Genomic DNA, 22,801 nt, shown 5'->3' with positions numbered 1-22,801 from the left:
AAACCTAATTACCCTCCCCCCCCAAAAAAAACCCTGAAACAGAGAGGTGAAGGATGGGTAGGAATTGGCTAAAGCAAGGACTGTGTGTGTGTGTGTGTGTGTGTGTGTGTGTTCCTGATAGATGCAACAGCTTGTGCAAAGGCTTGGAGGCAATGGAAGAGAACATGCAATGTTGGAGAGAATGAAATGTGTTCAGAACGTCTAGTGCTGGGCTGTCCAATAGTATTCTCTGCTATGATGGAAAAGTTCTATATCTGTGTGGTTCAATGTGGTAGCCACAACCACATGTGACTATGAGCATTTGAAATGTGGCAAATGTGACTGTAGAACTGAATGTTTATTTTTATTATAATCGATTTAAATTTAAATAGCCACTGTGGCCAATGACCTTATATTGGACAGCACAGGTCTGCAGTGTAGTGGGCATGACAAGGTTGCAGTGAGAGATGAAAATGGAGGATGGAGAAGGGCATCCAGGCCGCGCGGGGTTGATACACAGTTTGCATTTTATTCTAAATGCCAAGAAAGTCACTGGTCGGAGGCAGGGGTTAATGAGGTGATCTGGTTTTCATTTTTGAAAGATCACTCTTGTTGCCATGAAGAGAATGGACTGGGGCGGGGGCAGCCAGAGTGAAGCAGGGAGACTAGTTTGGAGGTAGCTGTGGTCTCCCCTGGGCAGAGATGACAGTGGCTTGGACCAGGCAGAGATAGAGACAAATTGGTAGGTTTGGAGGTGGGGGTGGGGCTCCTGATGGGGCTGGATTTTAGGAGTGAGAGAGAGGGAGACGTCCTAGGACTACTTGGTTGGTGACTGTGTCCCCAGGTCCCAAACGCTGAGTCTGTACTCAGGGCAGGGGAGGGAGGACCAATTTCAGAAGCACAAGCCCGCCTCCCTGTCGGCCCCTGCTGGCTGGTGCTGGAAGTGCCTTTAGCTCAGGGAAAGCCGGGGCCGTCAGGGCGCCTGGCTGGGGGGCTAGGGGGCGGCCCCAGGAGGTCGGACGGGTGGGGTGCATTTCCCGGGGCAGGTACCAAGTCTCTCCTCTCCCGCGGGCATCCAATCAGCTCTCCCGGCTCCGTGACGGGTCAACCAGCTCCTAGTCTGAGCCACATGGCCGCTGGGAGGCAAGTGGTGGGGAAGGGGAGGGGTGGATGTCAGTGCAGTGGGAAGAGTCCCCTCTCCACCCGCCACGCCACGCTAGCTCCCCTCGGGTCAGGGCCCCGCCCCCGAGGGGTGCCTCTGATTGCCCCCCCTAGCAGGGGCCTCGGTGACAGGCAGTGGGGGTGGGGGCGGGGCGTGTCTCCCCAGAGAGGGTGTGGCCCGATGTTCGGATGGTCAGTCTCGCGGCCAGCGGGTCCTGCCGCAGGAGAGCTGATCCTGCGGCGGCCAGGCCGGGTGGGCTGAGCGTGCAGAACCCCGCGGGACCCTGCTCGCTCGGGGGGCTCCGAGCCTGCCCGCGCCCCGCCCGGCCGCACTTCCGCCGCAGCCCCCGCCGCCCGGGACGCGCCGCGCGCTGCCTCCGCGGAGCCGGTGAGTCAGGGGCGATGCGGGCATCCGAGCGGGCCGGGTCTTCAAGCCTCACGCTGAAGGCTCCCTGCACCTGGGCCGCCCCACCCTTCCTCCCGGGTCATGAGGGACAGGGGTCCAGGAGGGGGCAGGGTCTGGGCAGACAGCTGTTGCAGCCAGGGCTTCGAAGCGGTGGGCTGGGAGGCAGGATGGGGAGCGGTTGGGGACATCAGCCAAGCTCACTGGCGTGTGACCCGGGAAGGACGCCCCGGAGTGGGCAGAAAGATGCTGGGTCAAAACGGCATGATGAGGCAGTCGGCAGGTTCCAGCCTCCCCTGCTTCTGTGGGAAGATGCCCCACCCGGTCCCCCAGCTGCAGCTGCAGGAAGAGGACCCAGGCCTGGCCACCACCTCACCCTGCCACTCCCACCCCCTCTTCCCACCCCCAGGGTCTGCTCTGCTCCCTGCCCCCTTCTCCCACCCCTCTGTCTGCCCCCTACCTATCTTGGATTCTTTCCTCTTAGCTGCCTACCCCCTGGAGGAGCCCAGGGGCTTCCCCTCCCGACAGTGGGGCCCCGCCCTGGCCATGTGATGGCGGCTGTGGTTTCTGCTCTCCTGTGAGGGTGAGATGGTGCTGTGAGCTGAGCTCCCAGAGCTGGCCGGTGGGGTGCTGGTCAGGGGAAGTCTCGGCACAGCGAGGAGTCTCCCTGCGGCTCTGAAGCCCCTAGAGATCCTGTGGCCCAGAGAGGGGGCATTCCATGACTGAAAATATAGATGAGCCCTGCAAGATTTTGAGAACTGAAGAGGAACATCCTGGTAGCTGGTTTTAGACTAGGCTCTGCCCACGGCTTGGGACCTCGGGAGTCACTTCCCCTTTCTGAGCCCTAGTAGTGCCTGCAGCAAAACAGGGGCTTTGAAAAACCAATGGTTTTCCAACATTTCCCCCAGAGCACTCCCCCTCAGTGGTGCGAGGTCCAGTGTCCTGCCCCCACGTGACACTGCGCTTTTATCTGATGTGAATATTGGCCACTGGGCAAGATGTTGTGTAGAGAAAGGGTTGTGCTGTTAACACAAATGTTTCAGACCAGCAGCTGTGGCCTAGCAGAGATCAGGAAGTCCCAGAGGGACTGTTAGGGACAGTTATGGTCCCTGTTCCTCCCACATGGGCCTCCCACCTCTGGCTCCCCTCTCCCCTCCTGGTGGGTGAGCTCCCACGGTGGGGGGGTCCTACTTGTACCCAGCTCCTAGACCTCTCTGGTCACAGACTCCACCTAGGGTACAGAGGTGCCTCTGACATCTCTGTCCCCACAGAGTTTCCAGCCAGGAAGGAGCAGCCTCCTCCCCTAAGATGACCTCGCCCTCCAGCCCTCCCACTTTCAGACTCGAGACTTCAGATGGAGGCCAAGAAGATGGGGCTCAGGTGGACAAAGGACAGCTGGGCGGTGGGGCGGGGCCACCCCCCATGGAGTCACCGTTCCAGGGAGAGGACCGGAACTACTCCCCTCAGATCAAAGTGAACCTCAACTTCAGAAAGGGGGCAAGTGCCAGGTGAGGCAGCAGTGGGGGGGGGGCAGGGACTCCCCTCCAGCCCGGCCCCAGTGCCCCTTCCCTGCAGCCTGCAGGGTCCTGGGTCTGGCTCTGATGGTTCGTGGGCCCCACGGGCTGAACTCTGCTCTGCTCTCTGGGGTTACTTTTTCTAGAACCTTCCCCGTTCTTGGTCTTCTGTTTTCTGGGGTTGTGTTCCTCTAGGTAGCTCCAAGTACTCAGCTGACCCTGGCGTGTCCTCATTTGTGCCCCCACCGCCTCCCCAAGTCACAGTCCCTTGGTGGGTGGTAGCAAGATCCACATCCCAACCCAAGAGAGTAAGGACATCTGGAAATGTCCCGGGTGCTCCCGGGCTCGGCTCCAAGGCTGAACACATTGCCCAGGGGACATGGACTCTGGGAACTGAGGACCATGGGCTTCTGCGTGGGGCTGTCTTCACTTTGACTTTCCTGTGATGTCTACTAATTCAGACTGTGGGAGCCCACTCTCACCAGGAGTGCCACGTCCAGCCCTGGCATGTGCCCCCCAACACCCCATACGAGGCTGGATTCTGCAAGGGAAGCCCCTCCCTCCCTCCCTCCTCACGCCTGGGGCTTGGCCCCTAGCCTTGGGCTCCCAGCCCAGAGCCCCCTGTTGTGTTCATGCTGGAGGACTGAGGTCAGATTCAGACCAGGGCAGGAGAGGATGCTTTCGAGGCTTCTGGGAGCTGGATCGCCTGCCCAAGGCAGAACAGGCCCCTTTGGTGCTTCAATCTGTGCCCCTGTTAGGCTTCCCTATCCCAGGACCATGATGCCACTCTGTGACAGGAAGCGCTTTGTCCAAATAGCCACTTCCCGCCGCCGGACTGCCCGCAGGGCTCCCGAGTCAGCGCAGAGCCCTCTTGGGCATGCTGTGGTCACGTGGGCTGCGGGGCGATGACGGTGTGTCTGGCCAGGCCGGGCAGACTTACAGCTTCCTCATCTGTCAGTCACACGATCATGGCTTAAACATCACTGACCCCCCAGTCTCCCCGCTCATCATCCCCTTCCCTTCCTTGGTGGATCCGTTCCATGGCAGACCTGAGGGTCCCCCTTTGTTTGTCCCTTTATGTCAGTTGGTGCCAGGAGCCCCAGGGGGGACCTGGCCTCCGTGGGTAGTGACGACGAGGAGGGATGCCCCACGCTCCTCCCCCTCCCTGTCACAGACACTGCCAGGTTGAGACCGGCTACAAGCCCCTCCCGGGCCTCTCCCGGAAGTGCGGCTTCTCAGTAAAACTCTGTGAGCGTCTGGTTTCCGTGCTGGGCCCCGTTGCTCTGAGGAACTTCTGGCTGCCCAGCCTGGAGTCTCTCTGGAGCTAGGAGTCAGGGTCTGGGGTCGGCTGAACAGCCGCCCTGAGTTCTGCACCGTGTGACTTTGGGAAAGTTACTTTATCTCCTAGTTTATCTGATGGAGAAACAGATTCCTAACCCAGGGCAGAAGTGAGGGTAAAACGGACAGACAGTCCACTGTTCATCCAGAGATGGTTTCTGAGAGGGCGAGCCAGGGGCTTTTCTTGATTCCTCGGTGGAGGCCAGGGGCCACGTCCCCTCAACAGTCTGTGAGCACCTCCTGCAGCCCACCCCGCCCCCAACCCCAGCTCAGGAGCCAGGACGAGTTCCCGTGCTGAGCAACCCGGGGGACCGTGGCCTGATGCGAGATCATCAGGGCACCCAGTGCATGCTAGGCACCGGTGCTGGGGACAGCGGTGACGCCTGGGGGCGCCGGACAGACCCCTTCCTCCAGGGACTCTGAGCACTCGGTGTCTCCTTGGTCTGCCTGGGAGGGCAGAGGCCCTCAGAAAGCCTCCCACGGGGCTCTGGGGCCCGGGGGGCGCACGGTGCTCACAGGGACCCCTGAAGGGGCCCTCTGGGGAGGGGGCTCCCTGGGGGTCCAGGGCTCTCCTGTCGCTAACCACCTCCCCATAGCCAGCCAGACCCCAGCCGCTTTGACCGTGACCGGCTCTTCAGCGTGGTGGCTCGGGGGGTCCCCGAGGAGCTGGCTGGGCTACCAGAGTACCTGCGCCGGACCAGCAAGTACCTCACGGACTCAGAGTACACAGGTAGGCCTGCTGCATGGGCCAGAGCCCCTGCCGGCTATCCCCTGGCGGCTGGCCTGAGACCGGCTGCCTGGGTGGGTCTGACCATGATCAGGAGCTGGGGGCGGTGGGGGGCCAGGTAGCGTTCCTAGCAGCCCTCCTGCCCCCCGAATGCCTGCAGGGGCCCTGCCAGCAGAGAGGACGGCCACTCCCTCCTCTGCACATCCCACTGGCTCCCGGCCGGCCTTGCCCGCTTCAGGGGCTGAATGGATATTCAGGGCCTTCCTCAACACATCCCCTCTCTCTCACTCTCGCTCTTTTTTTTTTTTTTCTTTTCCCCAATAACAGTATTGCTGAGATATTCTATAGAACACAGAATATCCTATATTCCATGTAGTGTGTTCTACACTACCATACACTTCATCCGTCTCAGAGCACCCTTTGCCCAAAATCTAAATCTCTTTATTGTTTGGGCTGATTAGAAAAATAACATTTGTGTATTCTAGAAGATTTAAATAGTAATGAAATGCATAAAGTTCAGGGTGAAAACGGTCCATCATCCTGGTCCTTGATAATGGTTTGGGGTACCTCTTTTCAAACTGTTGAAATACATGAGGTGTCTGTTTACAGAAATGGCGTTGTGTCCTTGTGTCCTGTGCACTGTTTTGTAATGAGCTCCCCTCCGTTACTACATCTTGGAACACGCTCCATTTCAGTACATGGGCCTCCCGCTCGTCACTTGAACAACTTGCAGAGTTTCCCATTGTGTCCATTTCCCAAAATTTAGTTAACTAACTCCTTATTGATGGCCATTTGGGTTGTTTGTAGTTTTTGGCCTCAACACGGTGTGCCAGGCCCTCTGTGTGCTAAGAATTGTGTATATAATTCCATGGGATCTTTACAATCACCCTGGGATAGTCCCATTTTACAGTGAGGAGAACTGAGGTTAAGAGAGGCCAAGTTTAAAAAAATTCTTTTAAAAGGGGGAGGGTAATAGCTCAGTGGTGGAGCACAAGCTTAGCATGTACAAAGTCCTAGGTTTAATCCCTAGTACCTCCATTAAACAATTTGTTTTTAATTAAAAAGAAAAAGAAAAGAGAGAGAGAGAGGCAAGTGATTTGCCAGGAGGAGACAGCCATTTGGTGGTAGAGCCACTTAGCAAATACTGTTCCAAGTGTTCTTGTCTAGACAACGTCGCACACCTGATGAATTATGTCTTAGAAACTTAATTTCTAGAGAAGACAGGTAGTCAAACCTGTTGGTATTTGAATACCTGTTGGCCATAAGACCCTGCAGCATGGCTAGGGTCCCACCAGCCGAGGGGAGCTTTGGAGCTGGGCTCACTGTTAAGGCCGGTGGCGCAGTGCCCCTTGCCCTCCCTCCTCTCACAGAGGGCTCCACGGGGAAGACTTGCCTGATGAAGGCCGTGCTGAACCTCCGGGGCGGCGCCAACGCCTGCATCCAGCCGCTGCTGCAGATCGACCGGGACTCCGGCAACCCGCGGCCTCTGGTCAACGCCCAGTGCACGGACGAGTACTACCGAGGCCACAGCGCCCTGCACATCGCCATCGAGAAGAGGAGCCTGCCGTGCGTGAGGCTGCTGGTGGAGAACGGGGCGGACGTGCACGCCCGGGCCTGCGGCCGGTTCTTCCAGAAGAAGAGCCCCGAGACCTGCTTCTACTTCGGTGAGGGGCCTTCCTGGCCGAATCGAGCTGCAGAGGGGGAGGCCTGGCCCGGGTCACAGGGGTAATGCGCTTCCTGTGCGGGCCCTCAGACCCAGACCTGTGCGACCCCGGGGCTCGCCTCCGGGCCGCCCGCAGCAGCGGTGTGTCTTCAGAGGTGCCTCACCCTTGCCCGGCCGAGGAAGCTCGGCGCGCACGCGCTGGGACAGGGCCGCGGTGGGCGGCCCGGGCTGGCCTCGGCGAGACTGGGCCAGGCGGGCTCCCAAGAGGCGTCTGTGCGGCGGCAGTGGGCCTGGCCCCGGCGAAGGAAAGAGGAGGCGCGGGTTGGGAACCCTCGTCGGCAGGCCGCCGGCCTGCTCCCCTCGAGGGGAAAGAGCTCTGGGGCCCTCTCTCCCCTGGGTCAGAGCCGCGCGGAGCCGCCTGCACCCCAGCGCCTGCAAGAGCGTGGCCCGCGCGCCTCTCGGCTCACTGCGCAGGCGCAGGCGCAGGCCCGGATGCGCCAGGCCCCTAGGCAGTGCAGCACCCTCTCCTTGGGGGCCCCACCCGCCTCGAGGAGGCCGGCCTTGGGTCCAGGGAGCTCGAGAAGTAGGCAGGTGTAAGCTGGGAAGCCCGAGGCCCAAGATGCCCCCTCGGCCCCCAGGCGAGCTGCCCCTCTCTCTGGCCGCGTGCACCAAGCAATGGGACGTGGTGACCTACCTCCTGGAGAACCCGCACCAGCCCGCCAGCCTGCAGGCCGCCGACTCGCTGGGCAACACGGTCCTGCACGCCTTGGTGATGATCGCGGACAACTCGGCCGAGAACAGCGCGCTGGTGACGCGCATGTACGACCAGCTCCTCCAGGCTGGGGCCCGCCTCTGCCCGACGGTGAAGCTGGAGGACATCCCCAACCTGCAGGGCCTCACGCCCCTGAAGCTGGCCGCCAAGGAGGGCAAAATCGAGGTAAGCGGCTGCCCCGCCCCCTTTCCAGGAAGCAGCAGGATTTCCGCAGAAGGAGCCTGGGGTGGTATCTAGACCAAGGGTCTCCCCACTTTTCGGTGTAACTCTCCTGCTAGAAGAACACTTTCAGCATGTACGTCTCATATGTGTACATTTATTGATAAATTATAATGGAGCTGCTGAACATATTACATTATAAAGCAGAAAGCAGGGTTTTTTTTAAAGTCGTTTGGGTTTCTTGATTCTGAAACAGTCTTCTCATATTCTTTGCTGTTAGATTTTCTTAATATTGCTAAGTGTTCTTGATAATGAACATATCAGCACTTTACTATAAACAAACAAAATAAAGTTGCAAACTTTTCTCCCAGTTCAACGGTAAAATTAAAATTTTGGCATTTTTTTGCTACACAGAATTCTTACATTTTTATGTATCCAAGTATAGTTATCTATTCCTTTAGGGTTCCTGGGTTTTGCTGCTGCTTAATTCCTTCTACAAGGTTTTAAAACCTTGTGTGTGTGTGTATATATTCCACGTCCATATATTCCTGCAGATTTTTGTTTTGCAGTTTCCTTTCCGATGCCTAAAACTTTGATTTATCTGGAAGTTATTTTGGTATCATGATCCAGCTCTACTTTTCTTCCCAAACGGCTTTCCAGTTGTCTGATTCTTATTACCAGGGGAGCTTCATGGGTGTATAGCCAGCCCAGGTGACACAAGGCCCAATGCTTAGAGCACAGGCGTCGTTGAAGGTTAAGACAAGAGATAAAAATAAACATACGTGGGAGTGTGACTATTTTACTCTGCCCTCCAAGGTCCGTTAGCGTCTGGAAGCACGGCTATGTGACCTGTGGAAGTTGCTCCCCTGTCTGGCCCTTCCCTCCCCACCATTCCTCATTTGTAAAATCTAATTGCTGCTTCACATCTTCCGGTTAGGGATGCTTTCTAGTCTGTTGAAAGCTCTAGACTCTGGCCACAGACGTGCACACACACGTGTAGCTGGTAACCTCTGATCTCAAGGGGCCTTAAGGACATTGGACCGAGGGTCCCTCTGCCACGTGAGCATCCAGGAAAGACACCTCGGGGCAGGAGTGGAGGAGGAAGAGGCAGGCTGGCCGGCAGGCCCGGGCATAGGTGGGTGGGTGGGAGTGTCTACAGGTGGCTGCATGTGTGTGGATGTGTAAGATTCATACACACCAGGACCCGTGGGTGTGGGGCGTGTGCACGTGTCTGCAGGATACCACGTGTTTCCCAGCCTCCAGGTTAGGGCTGGGAGGTGGCCATGCAGGCCAGGCTCACGTGCTCGCCCTGCAGATTTTCAGACACATCCTGCAGCGGGAGTTCTTGGGGCCGAGCCAGTTCCTTTCCCGCAAGTTCACGGAGTGGTGCTACGGGCCTGTCCGGGTGTCGCTGTATGACCTGGCCTCTGTGGACAGCTCGGAGGAGAACTCAGTGCTGGAGATCATCGCCTTTCACTGCAGGAGCCCGGTGAGCCCGCTGGGGTGGGAGCATGTGCAGGAGGCTGGCAGAACTCTCGGCAGGGTCTGGACCACCCCAGCCCTGTAACTGTGCGGGGTGGGTGTGGCTGCCGGTCCTGACCCGGCCTCTGGCCACACACTCACTCCGCACACCAGTCCCCACCCGAAACGGGGATGAGGGTCCTGGTGGCGACCACTGGGGGCCTCTGTTGACCAGCACTCGGCTCCAGACTGGAGGGAGAGGCTCTCGGTCACTCTGTAGCCATAAGGGTGGGGTGGAGGCTATTGGGGGGGGGTCAGTCGGGGCTCCCCATCCTCGCCCTGCAGCCCTGTGCCCCGACACAGACTGAACGTGCCTCTGGCTCCCCTTCCCGCCCTAGCACCGGCACCGAATGGTGGTTTTGGAGCCGCTGAACAAACTGCTGCAGGCCAAGTGGAATCTGCTCGTCCCCAGGTTCCTCTTCAACTTCCTGTGCTACCTGACCTACGTGTCCGTCTTCACTGCCGTCACCTACCACCAGCCCGCCCTGGGGAAGGCAAGGCCGGGGAGGGGCACTTTGGGCGGGTGGGGCAGGGATCACCGCCCTGCCTGCAGATGATGACGCGGAGGCCTGGCCGCTAGGGTGGTCTGTCCATGCTCTTACGGCTGGTCACGGTAGGGAAGCCGGCGCCACGGCAGTAACAACGACAACAACAGCACTGAGTGCGCACCACCTGTGAGAACGTGTTCTGAGTGACTGACATGTGTTAATTACGCAGCTAATGCTCCCAACCACCCTCTGAGATGAACCGTTATCCCCAGTTTACAGTTGAGGGGCGGGAGGCACGGAGGTTAGTAACTCACTCAGGGTCACACAGGCCGTGAGCAGTGGCGATCAGATCTGAACGCAGACAGTCTGGATCCGGAGCCGTGTTTGCTCTGCTGCTGCGGGGCCTCGCCACAGCTCATGCTCAGAAATGGGCCCTGAGCTGAGCTCTCAGCGGGGAGCTGCTGCGGGTGGACCACAGGCCCTACCCGAGTGTCTCTTCAACCAGGACTCCCTCCCCCTGGAGGTGACTGCTGGGAACTCCATGCTGCTGCTGGGCCACATCCTGGTCCTGCTCGGGGGCGCCTACATCCTCGTGGGCCAGGTGAGTGCTCCTCCTGCTCCCCCACCCCAAACCTGAAATTCTGCCACAGGGAGCCTCAGAGTTCCTCCCGACAGTCCCTTCACCGATGGGAGACTGAATCCCCGGGCTGGTACTGTGAAGACAGCCTGAGGGCAGCTGAGGGCAGTGGGTCCTGGCCTTGCCTTCTGGGCTGGGTGCCCCTGGGGCAGCGAGTGTCCCCTATGCTTCCTTGGCAATGCTGGCTCTGCTCCCCTGGGGGTGGAGCTGGAAGCCCCTGACCCTCACTTGGGGAGCACAGAAGGGTGGGGGTGGGAGGAACTCAGCCCAGCCTGCCCCCCAGGGCCTCTTCAGGTCAAGGTGCTGCCAGCTGGCAGGAGGCAGGCAGGGCCATGGCACTGAGACTCTTGAGAGTGGGCAGGAATTAGGCACCAGGGCCAGGTTGGCTGGAGTACAGGGTGGCCCCTGGAAGGCCGAGGAAGGGGGAGGGAGAGGAGCCCCCCTCCCCATCCCCATTTGGGGTGTGTGAATCCTTCATCTGGGTCCGCAGGGAGCAGAGGCCCCTGGCCTCGTCTGGGTGTCTGTGCACTTTCTGGAAACAGGGTCCAAAGCTTTCTCAGCTATCAGCAGAACTCACGAGCATCCCCAAGTCAAAGCTGCTGCCTGAGCCCTGGAGGTGGTCCTGGCCAGGCTCCCACAGGCCGGGCCAGCAGGCAGGCAGCCGGGGAACAGAGCGCTGGCTGGGCCCTGAGGGCAAAGGGGCTGCGTCGTGGCCTGGGGAGCAGCCCTCACACGCGTCCCCTCTCCCCGCAGCTCTGGTACTTCTGGAGGCGCCGTCTGTTCATCTGGACCTCGTTCATGGACAGCTACTTTGAAATCCTCTTGTACGTGGGGCGCCTCGCTCCTCCTGCCCTGCCTCAGGCCTGGGAAAGGCCACGTGGCCGACAGCACCAGGTGGCTTTAGAAGCGAGGACCCTGGGCCAGGCAGCTCCAGGGGACTGGGGTCAGGAGTCAGGGCTGCTGTCCAGTCTGGTCCGTGTAGGTCGCGATTGCGACAGTGACACTGACGGAGCCCTCGCCCTGCGCCCTCGGAGCCTGAGCCCTTTACGCTGAATCCTCGCCGGGGCTCTCGAGTCTGGTGTTACTCCTGTTACACCCACTGTACAGGGGAGGGGACGGAGGCCCACAGGGTTAAATGCCTTGTCCGGGATGGAGGTCAGGACCTGCTTGGGTCCCGTCCCAGGCAGGGGGAGGACTTCTCACCTCTCAGCCTGTGGTGGGGGAGGCCGTGGGGGTGAGCGCTGGCCAGGGGAGGCTGTGGGCTGACCCCGCCCCGCCCCCACAGCCTGGTCCAGGCGCTGCTCGCCGTGCTGTCCCAGGGGCTGTGCTTCCTGGCCGTCGAGTGGTACCTGCCCCTGCTCGTGTCCTCGCTGGTGCTGGGCTGGCTGAACCTGCTGTACTACACGCGCGGCATGCAGCACATGGGCATCTACAGCGTCATGATCCAGAAGGTGACAGGCAGGGTGGCCTGGGGGCAGCCAGACTGGGCAGGGCAGGAGCCGCACACCGGTGGGCCTTCTTCTGGCCTCAGCAGGCAGGCCCCTTCCCCCACAGCTGAGCGGGGCAGAGGGGGACAAGAGGTGTCTGCCTGTGCCCTGCGTGCCCAGACATGCGCTAAATCTAAGCATGAGGGTGAGCATGCACGTGTCAGCTCTCAGGGTATGCGCTCCCCACGGTGAGCAAATGTGCACAGGCGTGTGTCTGCAAGTGTCCACCCAGCAGCAGGTGCATCCTTGCACACGGAAGGAGCAGGGACTGTGCACCTAAGCTCACCTGTGTGCCTGTGCCCTGGGACATCCGGGCACCTGGGTGTGTCTGCAATCATTTATTCATTCCACAAACGTCCAGGAAGTGGGTGCTGTGAATGGGCCAGGCCCTCTTCTAAGTGTCGAGAACATACACGTCTGTTCATGAACAAAACAGATGCGTCTTCTCTCTCCTGAAGCTAATGTTCTAGCACAGGAAACAAAAACACTAAGAAAACATGTAAGAATGTTGTAGAATGCTAAATTCACTCTCCTGAAGCTAACGTTCTAGCAGAGGAAACAAAAATATACAATGTTACAGAATGCTGAATTCTGTGAAGGAAATACATACAGCAGTGTGACGGGTAATGACTGGGGCAGAGGGTGCTTTAGGTTGGATGCTCTGGGAGACCTCTCTGCGGAGGTGGTGTTGAGACCTGAAAGAATGGTTCAGCCTCCCCAGACTCAGGGAAGAAGCTTTCTGGGCAAAGGGAATAGCAGAGGCCACGGCCAGGAGCCAGGACGAGCGAGGTGGACTTGGTGACAGAGCAAGGAGGCTGGGAGAGCGAGGGAGAGGAAGCATCTGTTTTGTTCATGAACAGAACTAGTGTGTTCTCGACACTTAGAACAGGGCCTGGCCCATTCACAGCACCCACTGCCTAAACGTTTGTTGAATGAATAAATGCCCATCTTCTCTCAGTGTGGCTCCACAGGACCCCATGTATGCACACGTGTGTGTGGTGTGCACATGGGAACCCATGCTTGCGGCTGAGGCAGGGGTCTGGGTCCCGCCCTGTGACCCAGCCACCCACCTGGGGCTCGTGTGTTCTAGGTCATCCTGCGGGACCTGCTTCGCTTCCTTCTGGTCTACCTAGTCTTCCTTTTTGGCTTCGCTGTAGGTAAAGGCCCCCCTCCAGCCCCACCCACCCCTTGCGCACCCCTGAGGCCACCCACCGGTCTCCCCAGGCTGAGGACCCCCTGCCTCCCTCCTGCAGCGCTGGTGAGCCTGAGCCAGGAGGCCCAGGACCCCGGGGTCCCTGTAGGCTCCAACGCCACGGAGGCGGCGGGAAAGGAGGACAAGGAGGGCAGCACGGCCCCGTACAAGGGCGTCCTGGACGCCTCCCTGGAGCTGTTCAAGTTCACCATCGGCATGGGCGAGCTGGCCTTCCAGGAGCAGCTGCGCTTCCGCGGGGTGGTGCTGCTGCTGCTGCTGGCCTACGTGCTGCTCACCTACGTCCTGCTGCTCAACATGCTCATCGCCCTCATGAGCGAGACCGTCAACAGCGTGGCCACTGACAGCTGGAGCATCTGGAAGCTGCAGGTGCCCAGGGAGGCCCCCCAGACCCCCCACCACGTTTTGGACCCGGGGAGGAGTGTGCAGGACCCAGCTGAGTTCCAGGCCCTCGTCGGGGTTCCCCTCATCCATTCCTCCCTTCATAGGGTGGATGCGAGGTTGAAATAAGCTCAGGGATCTAAAACCCTCAGGGTGGTGCCTGGCACGTAGTAGGTGCTCAGTGGCACACAGCAGGTGCTTGCCATCATTAGTATTAAGTGTTTCTGAGCGCCTACTGCAGGGCTAGGTACAGTTCTAGGCTCTAAACTCAGGGCAGAGAACAAGATCCCACCCTCGTGTAGCTGCCTTCTGTGTTCATCACGTGTTAAGTGGGGTCGGCATGGTGGGTGGGACAGGCAGGGTGCAAGGTCCAGGGGCTGGCCCAGCTGGAGGACCTGGGGCACCAGAGGCTCCGGCAGCGGGGAGCTGACGTGACAACCACCTATGAGAGCAAGAGGGCGGCGGTGGGTCAGGCAGTGGGTGCGGGGAGAGCCTTGCCCAGGGGCCTGGACTGCGTTACCAATTCACGCTTGACCTTGCACGAGCCCCTCATCCAGGTGTCCGTGTCCTCTCCAGCCAGGCTCTGCGTCCCATCTGACTCGCTTGCGGGCCAGTGGCAGGCACCAGTGAACTTCTGTACCTGGTGGTGTGGAATTCCAGAACCTGTAACTGAGCAACTGCAACTGTAGGGCGCTCATTGCGTGCTGACTTCCCAGCCACAGCCCGAGACTCGTTAGCCTCAGTCTAAGTGCGGAAGCAGTGCAGAGGGCTGCAGGACAGAAGGCTCAAATCCACCCCCTTAGCCGACTTTTGAGTTACACTGTAAAGGGCTGGCCGCTGTATCTGACACCTCCTTTGTCCCCAGAAAGCCATCTCTGTCCTGGAGATGGAGAATGGGTACTGGTGGTGCAGGAGGCGGAAGCAGCAGGCAGGTGTGAGGCTGACAGTCGGCACCAGGCCGGACGGTAGCCCTGATGAGCGCTGGTGCTTCAGGTGAGTGTGGGGGGGGCGCGGCCTGGGGACCTTGTTGACCTGGGGATCCCTGGAGACTGCCCAGAGTGCAGGCCAGCCTGATTCTCCTGAAAGCCAGGAGACAGCGGCTGGGAGCCAGGTCTGGTGGGAAAGGCAGGGCCTAGGAGTGCCAGGGGACTCCGTCCTGACCCAGCGAGGTCAGTGAGGCTGCGTCTCATAGGCCCAGGGCCCCGGTGCCTTGTCACTCTGCCTATCCGGGCATCTTCCTGTCCCACAGACTTGAACTGAAGTCTCTCCCTGGTGGTCCCTGACCTACTCCTGCCGGCCTGAAACAGGGTACAGTTAGGAGGCCAAGAATCCAGGCGGGTCCTTGGCTGGCAGCACGCCGACCTTGCCCCGGCTGGTCTGCCTGGCCTTTCCAGCTCCCCCATCCTCACCGCGGGGCTGCAACCCTTCCATGGAGAGCAGACCCTCCCAGGGGAGAGGGGACCTGTGACAAAGGCACAGCCAGAAACACTTTCAGGAGAGAGCAGCTAAGCGAGGGGGGCGGGCCTTAGGAAGGGCCCCAGAGCCGAGGAAGCTGGTTGATCTGAACTCTGGGTGCTGGGGCAACCCAGGCGGCTGTGAGCAGCCCGAGGGCAGAGACGCCTCCTCCTCTTCGTGGGCCCCTGACCCAGGAGCAGTCTGAGAGCCACAAGGTCAGGGCTCAGGGGGGCCGGTGCACAGCCCGGGGTCCTGCAGAGATGGTCAGAGGAAGCCTGTCCTCCTCACGGTCCAGAGTCCGTGCCCTGGAGGGAGCCACCCCTCTCCCGGGCACAGCAGGCTGCACCCTCAGCTTCCTGGGGCCTCACAACTGCTCTGTCGCCCTCAGGGTGGAGGAAGTGAACTGGGCTGCCTGGGAGCAGACGCTGCCGACAGTGTGTGAAGAGCCCTCGGGGGCAGGCGGTCCTGGTGGGTAGCTCTGTGTGTGTGCGCGTGTTCGTGCGTGCGTGTGTGCGTGTGCTTGGCATGGAGAGTCAGGGGCAGGACCGCCTCCGTGGCCACTTCCCAGCTCCGCTCATGTAAAGGGTTTGCCCCTTTGAACTGGTGCATCCCCCAGTCCCCCCACCCCATCTCTCCACGGTCACCTGGGCAAACTGGCTCCTGGTGCTCCCTCCCCTCCCACCTCCTCCCCATCCCTGGCCTGCCCAGGTTCCAATCTGCTGCATCCTTTGCCCATTCAGTGGGTTCTCAGTGAGTGCCAGGCCTGGGCAGAGCCAGCAGAGGGGCAAGTCAGGGAGACCCTCCCCAGCTACAGCACAGGTGCCCTCCTGAGCCCTCTCCACTCTAGGGGGCTCCGGCCCCTCCGGCCCCCCCCCCCCCGGCTGCCTCCCTCCCAGACTGACTCCCTCCTCCTCTGCAGAGGCCTGTTCCCAGGACAGCTCTGCACAGGGGGCCCTCTCTGGAGTCTTCAGTAGCTCCCAGGCTGTGTCCCCAGCTGGCCCTCCTCTCCTTTCTCACGCCCTTTCCAAGACTCCCCTTGCTGTGCCCGTGGCCCTGGCCCCCTCCCCACAACAGCCCCTGCACCACCCTGATCTCCTCTGGCCTCTGCGCCAGAGCCTGCGGGCTTCCCAGACTCCCAGGTCCCCCACCAACTGACAGCTTTCCTGCCCACCTGTCTGTCTCCCTTCCTCCGGTCCTGCTGCCCCATCGCTTCAGCGCCACGACTCTGGAAGTCCCCTTGTCCCTCATCTTGCCCCAAACACACCACACTGATCCCATACCTGCTGTTGCCTCGGCCTCTAACTGGACATCCCCTACGCCCACGGGGACAGCCTCGGGGCTGCCCCCCAGGACCATGTACGCAAGCCCACGCCACCTCGCCCCCTTCTCAGCCTGCACCTGGACCTCCAGACAAGTCTTTCAGCTCCAGGCTTATCCCACTCCAGTCCCTCTGATGCAGACAAAAACCACACACTGCCCACGGCCGACACTGCCTCCCACTGCCTGGAACCCCCACTCCCCACGATGGCGGGAGAGCTGTTGCCCAGCCCCCCCCCCCCCCCCCACGGGACAGCAGCTCCTCTATCCGCAGTGCTCCTGCGTCCTTTCTTTCCTCGGCACTTGTCTCTGTCAGAAGTGCCTTTCCACCCCTCTGGGTGTCCACATCCGACACCTGCCCTGCGGGTTGGGAGTGGGGGTCCCCTCTCTTCTGAGCACCTCTCATTTCCCTCTGGCTGTTTCCAGGTGTTCTGGTTGTTAACACTTTCCGCTCCTGGGAGGAGGCCCCTGACTGGCACGTGGCGGGGGTTCAGGAAATATTCTGGAAGCAGGGAGTCGGGGAGCGGGACTGTCAGGGCCTCCTCACCTGCTGTCCACTGGGCATGATGCGCTTTCATGGCTGTGGCCTCCTCCTGTTTCCTGGAGCCTGCCTCCTGGGGACACACCCCAAGGGCCAAGCCACAGTGGTCTTCATCCCGTTTATAGGTGCCACGAAGAACCTGGCCCTGAACTCCCAGCACAGTGAGGACAGTGCCGTGGAGGACGACCACATGCCCCTCCAGCCCCTGGAGTCCTGCTGATGCAGCAGGAGACCAGCAGGACAGAGCCAGGAACCTTTCCAGCCCCACCTGCTGGCTCTGGGGCCCCAGGGAACTTCGGTGGCAAAAATAAATACATATTTTCTCATGACTAGCTCTCCTGGAAACACTGGGTAGTTACTGAGCCTTTGGGGGTCGACATCTGCTTGTCTCTGCAGTACACGTCTTTCTGGGGCTGGGCTGCTCAGGCCCTCGCCTGGCACAGGGGACCCTCACCTGCCGCTCCCCCAGCTGCCCTCTTCCGGGTGCACGCAGCTGGGCGAGGTGCTGTGCCAGCTGTCACGGCAGACGCAAGGTGGTGGTCACCAGCAAGCACGGCCACCTCTCCCACAGCCTCCAGACACCTCTTAAAGCCACCTCCAGGATGTCTCTCAAAGCAAAGCCTTCCAGCCTCTGAGCTTACTTAGCTCACGCTGTTCCTCTCCCCGCTGGCTTCCTGCTCAGTTCCCACCGCTCCAAGCCAGAGCAACCTTGCTGAGACACAAGGGAAACACGCTGCCAGTAGCGCCCGCTGTCTCTGGAGGCTTGAGGGGCTCCCAGCGCCCACGAGGGTGGCTGGGGCGTACTAACTGGCATCCCCGGCCCTCCATGATTTTGCCCGAGCATTCCCAGACGCTTCTTGCTCTCCTTGGCACTTTCAGTAAATTCTTCGCGCAGGCCGGTAGACCTCGGGTGCGTCTGGCTCCTATAGGCGTGGCTCTTTATAGAAATCCTCCTCCCTCCATTAAAATCCTGCGCTTATTTCTAAGGCCAGCTCAAAAAGTGTCGTCTCACTACTGCCTTTCCAGTCTTCTCCCTCGGGGTAGTATGTGTTTAAGACGTGTACACACGGGTTGAGTATCTTCTAAGTAGGGAGGGGTCCCCGGGGAGCGGGCGCGGAGGACAGGGAGTAAGGAGGGCTGTCGGGGCGCAGGGGTTGGAGAGGCTCGTGGACATTACGAAGCGGCTGCGGGCAGCGCAGACGGCACCAGCTCCCCAAACTGCGAGCAGCTACACTGTGTATGACGCTCACTGGTGCCAAGTCTCTGCAGGGCTTCAAGGGCGTGACCGCACGTGATGCACCTTCCCGACGGGCAGAGAAGCTCTAGAAGGCGGCTTCTCCGCGCCGCAACACAAAGCTGCTGAGCGGCGAGGAAGCCCCAGCCCCGCGGACACGCTCGGGCTCCGCGCATGCGCCCTGGGGCTCACAGCGCGCCGGGGACCCAGAATTCCCGGGCCTCGGAAGAAACCATTGGCTCTACAGGAGGGGGGAGCCCAGGGTGGCGTCTGCGCGTTAGAGGGGAAAGTTCCCGTGAGCCTTTGCCAGGATTCCCCTCCCTTCTGTGAGGAGTGGAATGTCCCGACTCCTTAAGGGCCTGGGACGCATAAGCGCCAGCCTTTCCGTTGTAGGTGTCGTGGAGGTTGGTTGTGTGTCTTTCTAGGCCTGTCCGCGGCCAGCGAGTGGGAGGGCGCGGGCGCCACAACCTCTCTGGGTTCTCGGACAATGTTCTCCGGAAGCATGGATGGAGGGCAGCGGGCGGGTGCGTCCGTGCGGGCCTCGGGGCGGACGCCGTGGTCCGGTGTCCGAGTCTTGGGGCGGAGGCTCGAAGGCCGCGTGCGTCTTTGTCCCGCTGGCCCACCACCGTCTCAGGAGCCTGAGGTCCCCGAAGGCCGGGACCTCTTTCCCCGGATTCGCCGCTAGGGGTGAGCAGCCCCGAGAGATCTGGGTAAGTGAGGCTGGTTCGGCCCTTAGGGACCGCGAGGGAGGCTTGCTCGGCTGTCCTGATGATTCTCGTAGGAAGTGCCGTCAGAAGCGAGAACTGACGACTTTGATGCTTATCTGACTGCAGTCGCTGACCCCTGACACTTTTGGTTACTGTAACTGAAAGAACCCGCCGTAAATGCACGTTCTCTTGTTTCAGATGGCAGACTCACTTCAGGATTTTGGAGACGGGAGCAGCATTCCTTCCCGAGGTAAGAGCGGGTCTGGGTAGGTCTTAATACGTAACTTAGCGGTGTCGTTCTTGCAACCGTAGATGCACTGAGATTGCCTGGCGTCTTATTACCGTTGTAACTTTCAAGCACTTGACATAAATATGCACTGCATCTTTGCATGATTGCAACGGTTAGGAGGTTGCGGCTCCTAGCCTGTCTAAACCGAATCTGTGTTCAGAAACTCCATCAGAATGTCTCCGGGCTGTTTTGTAAGGCAGTTTCAGCCGAAGTCCTAGTTTCCGGGGCCTGGTGAGGTGCTTGGCTGCTCTGATGAGATCACCAATAGGAAGTGCCGTCAGACGCGATAACTGACGATAACAGTTCCTGGCTGACTGCAGTCAAGAGTCCTCACGAGTTGCTGGTGCCAGGAGTCGGGTGGTCTGGACTGTGACCTTAATTTCTGTATTCACCCAGATTGCACATTAGGGGTTGCCAGCATGTGATCAGCAGCTGAGCACGGGAGCCAGGAGCACCGGCCTGCTCTAGGTAAGGGAGCTTTGTGTCCTGTGTCCTTGACTTTTATTGGCAGACTGTCTGAGGATGATTTTGGCTCATGGTGTCTGGACTGGAATGCAGAGTGGGCCCAAGAGTTCCTTTTTAGCTCATGGTTGAATAGTCCTGAGCAAACTGCTTACCTGATTTGAGATGCTCTGAAAATTGATAGCCTTGGGTTTGCAGTGTTTAATGTGACTAAACAGGTTAAAATGTCCAGAGATGGCAGTTATGACTGAGTTCTAAGGACTCGTGATGGGAGGATGGATGTAAGTAAACTGGTAGTCGTGGTCTGCAGTGGGCATCTGCTGTCTGTCCACAGGTGCGTCGTTCATCCCCCACATTGTGAGTGGCCCTTGGCAGAGCAGAACTGGAGAACTGGCGGCCACACCTCAGCTCTAGAAGAGGTAAGGTTTCCATTGCATAGTGACCACCCCCATGGTGGAATGCAGCTAGTCGTCTTAAATTAATTTGCAGAAAAAGATGTCAAATGATGAAATCACCCAAAAAGCTGGAATTACCGGCAGATTGTATAGTGGTGAACCTATGGTTTTCTGAAGATATCTTTGATGCTCTGAATGTCTGTCCTTGGTGTATAAAGTGAGATTGAGCGGTCCTTCGTTCCTTTGCAGGCTGTGCTGAAGCAGGGAGGTCCCAAGGACCAGTGGCAGCCATCAACTTGGAATCTGAAAATCCTGGCTTCAGAGTTTGTAGGAACAAGCTCACTTTGTGCTGAGTAGCGAGGGTGTTCTCTCACCAATGAGAGAACCAAGAAATGGATTTGGCAAGCTTTTCCTGCGATAGGCTCTTCTGGTGTTATTAAACTCATGAGCTTTCTAGTATTGTCCCTTAACCAAAAGCTTTTGTACTTTGAGATTGTACAATTGAGTTCTGAACTGGAAATTTGCTGAACTATCTCCACGCAGTTACCATAAACATAATAAAAGGATGATCTTTTTGGTATTGGTTCTTAAAAATACGTATTTGAAGAAAAAGTTGAGTTTTATCACTGCTGTCAAATATTAGTGGTCCAGGCATTAGTATTTATCACCTTCCTTTATGGTCAGTCTGAGCTGTTTTCCCCTCAGCTTTAAATTTGGAGGGCAAAAATCCCAAAGCATTTAAGGCATCTGTACACTTGAGTCCAGTCCCTGTTCCTTTGAGCTCTGTCCTTCTGCATAATCTTCCTCTAACTCCTTAAGCTCCACCCGATGCCTGCCCAGACAGCAGCAGGCAGGGTTCCAGTCTGCCTCTTCCCCGGCCCCTTCTTGCTGCCTTCCAGTGTGGAGATCCTGTCCATGATGTGAGGGGTTCCGGTCCACCAGCTTTGGGTACCCAGAGTAAAGGATGACTGGTTCCCAGTCTCCCTAGATTTGCTAATTGTGCCCAGCAGGATTTTTTTTTAACTGGTAGGCCTTGGGTAAGGGGGTTGTAGCGTGAAAACCTTTGCACACTCATTTGGGAGCCCTCTTTATTTTTCCCCCTTCTCCCAGCTGTCTTGCTTGGAGGCACCTTTGTGGTCCTGGGTTTTTGGAAATCCTTTTGGAAAGGATTACTTTAGGGACTCCGTAGGAAGGAATTTTATTGGAAAGGGGTCCCTTTAAAAGGAAGCAAGGCTCACACTGGCACCCTAGCAACGCTGACCCCTGAAGTTCTGGTAGTGTGGAGAGGGGTGGTGTGCAGTTTCTAAGTGAGTCTTGTATTCTGTGTATGTCTTGTATTCTGTGTCCCTGTCTGCCCCAGACCTAGGATGCCCTAATATCAGAGTATAGGGGGTGGCTGGTCCCATGGGCAGGGTGAAGGGTGGGCCTTAGAAATGGAGGCTGAGACTGGGAAGTTGGTTCCAAGGGCTCCACAAGGAGGTGGACAGCGTACAGCCCGAAGTCCATGTAGGGCCTAGGCCCCTGGGGCCTCTGGCACCCCGTACCCTGCCCCAACCTTCAGCCGGGAGGTTCTGATCTGCCTTGGTCAGGGGCACATCCAGCATGTGGCTGGAGTATGCTGCCCTGAATAGAAAAAATAAAATTCAGGATTGGAAAACCTGACTTAGATGTAGGGCTCCACCTACACTCCTACCATTCACATTAGCTCAAGCTTTCAGCATCCCCGACCCGGACCTTACACCCACAAGTCTGGGGAGGCTGAGGGTTGGTGCCTCCTGAGCCAGGGATGACTTACCGGAAGCCAAAAGGCAGACAGGGTTGACAAGCGGGAGATGGAGAGGACCAAAGAGCAATTAGGGAGCCCTCTTCCCCCACGCTGCGATCTGGCTGATCTGGCTTCCCAAGGTCGGGTCGAGGTAGCCTGAGCCCCCAGACCGCCATGGCCATCCTGCCCCACTAGGACTCCACTTCCTGTCACGTCTGAGCTACACCTACTGTCTCCCTGCCCTGGTCTTTGGCAGAGGCTGCAGGGCCCCCTCCGGGGTCCTCTTGGCCCTCGGTCTCACCCCGGGCCTCGTCCGCCCCGCCCGGGCCCTCACCCAGCTCCAGGATGGTGGGCAGGTGGCCCTGCTTGGGGGAGCGCTTGCGCAGGCTGAGCAGGAAGGGCTGGGGCAGCGAGAAGATGTCCACGTTGTTGCCCAGGTCAATCCATGTGACACTGGGGAATCTGCTAGGGTCCTTGAGGGCATCGGTGAGGTCGCGCAGCAGGGCCCGTGTCAGCCAGTTGCCATTGAGGGCCAGTGTGGTCAGCCGGGGCAGTGTGCTGAGGGCCGGCAGCAGCTGGAGGACCATGTCGTCCGTGAGGCCTGTGAAGCCCAGCTCCACGCTGTCCACCTGCTCCCCGCAGCGCTGCAGGTAGCTGGTCACCCGCTCCAGGTCACGGGGGGTCAGTGGGATGCCCGACAGGTCCACCGTGTTGTCCGGAGGGCTCCCAGCCAGGACGGCCTTGAGGCTGGAGGGGAGACGGGACGGCAGGGTTCGAGCGAGTGGGGCAGGCTTTTCTCCGGAAGCGGCCATGGCCACCACCATGAGCCAGCCTCCACTTGGCCCTGTGACTCCCGGGGGCAGACACCAGGGCCCCAGCCCCCCCCCCCCCCCGCCGCTGCATGGCCCCGCGTCTCAGCCTGGCTGCCAGCAGGCAGAGCCTAGGGGACCACGGGGGGCCCAGGTGTTTCTGCAGTGACTGAGGGTACATCTGGGGCCAAACGCCTGGGTCTGCACTTCACTCCTTTCTTCCTACTCAGTGTGACCTTTACTTCCGTGACTTCTGCTCACCAGGTATTTACCTGAAAAATGGAGCTAACGGTATGCAGGGTTGTCATGTGAAATAATAAATGCATTCTGAACAGTGCCCCCTGTATCGGAGTGGTGAATCGCTATTTCTCGCTGTTATTATGCACC

The 22,801-nt window shown here is 59.1% G+C and overlaps 2 protein-coding genes and 3 non-coding genes across 9 annotated transcripts in view; 4 read left to right on the top strand and 1 right to left on the bottom strand.

The window, feature by feature from the left end:
• The first annotated feature begins 1,293 nt into the window (after positions 1–1,293).
• On the top strand, positions 1,294–17,098 carry TRPV2 (transient receptor potential cation channel subfamily V member 2). 3 transcript variants are annotated; one of them, XM_032498870.1, is made up of 15 exons: positions 1,298–1,528; positions 2,815–3,051; positions 4,992–5,125; positions 6,493–6,786; positions 7,424–7,722; positions 9,032–9,205; positions 9,576–9,731; positions 10,231–10,326; positions 11,116–11,186; positions 11,648–11,813; positions 12,940–13,006; positions 13,103–13,428; positions 14,306–14,433; positions 15,284–15,363; positions 16,879–17,098. In XM_032498870.1, exons 2-15 carry the CDS (start codon positions 2,852–2,854, stop codon positions 16,971–16,973), a joined length of 2,286 nt encoding a protein of 761 aa, XP_032354761.1. In that variant the 5' UTR covers positions 1,298–1,528; positions 2,815–2,851; the 3' UTR covers positions 16,974–17,098. The 3 variants fall into 3 exon arrangements, with proteins under 3 accessions (XP_032354763.1, XP_032354761.1, XP_032354762.1); XM_032498871.1 differs by lacking the exon at positions 1,298–1,528 and having other exon boundaries at positions 2,028–3,051; XM_032498872.1 differs by lacking the exons at positions 15,284–15,363; positions 16,879–17,098 and having other exon boundaries at positions 1,294–1,528; positions 11,116–11,256.
• LRRC75A (leucine rich repeat containing 75A) overlaps positions 9,900–22,801 on the bottom strand; it is a 48,540-nt gene continuing 35,638 nt past the window's right edge. For 2 of the 3 annotated variants that reach the window (XM_032498873.1, XM_032498874.1), the window contains one exon: positions 20,912–22,352. In XM_032498873.1, the coding sequence (XP_032354764.1) occupies positions 21,815–22,352 (538 nt within the window). In that variant the 3' untranslated portion in view covers positions 20,912–21,814. Of the gene's footprint in view, positions 12,316–13,960; positions 22,353–22,801 lie in introns of those variants that run through there. The other variant, XR_004326700.1, reaches the window with a different exon arrangement.
• On the top strand, positions 18,749–18,816 carry LOC116656882. Its single transcript, XR_004311888.1, has one exon. It is a non-coding gene; the product is annotated as a small nucleolar RNA SNORD49 (small nucleolar RNA).
• Positions 19,229–19,299, top strand: LOC116656881. Its single transcript, XR_004311887.1, has one exon. It is a non-coding gene; the product is annotated as a small nucleolar RNA SNORD49 (small nucleolar RNA).
• On the top strand, positions 19,946–20,017 carry LOC116656899. Its single transcript, XR_004311906.1, has one exon. It is a non-coding gene; the product is annotated as a small nucleolar RNA SNORD65 (small nucleolar RNA).

Source organism: Camelus ferus, chromosome 16 (genome assembly GCF_009834535.1).
Source record: "Camelus ferus isolate YT-003-E chromosome 16, BCGSAC_Cfer_1.0, whole genome shotgun sequence".
Lineage (NCBI taxonomy): Eukaryota > Metazoa > Chordata > Mammalia > Artiodactyla > Camelidae > Camelus > Camelus ferus.
The sequence above is the reverse complement of the archived record's forward strand: the minus strand, read 5'-3'. Positions and strand labels throughout refer to the sequence as shown.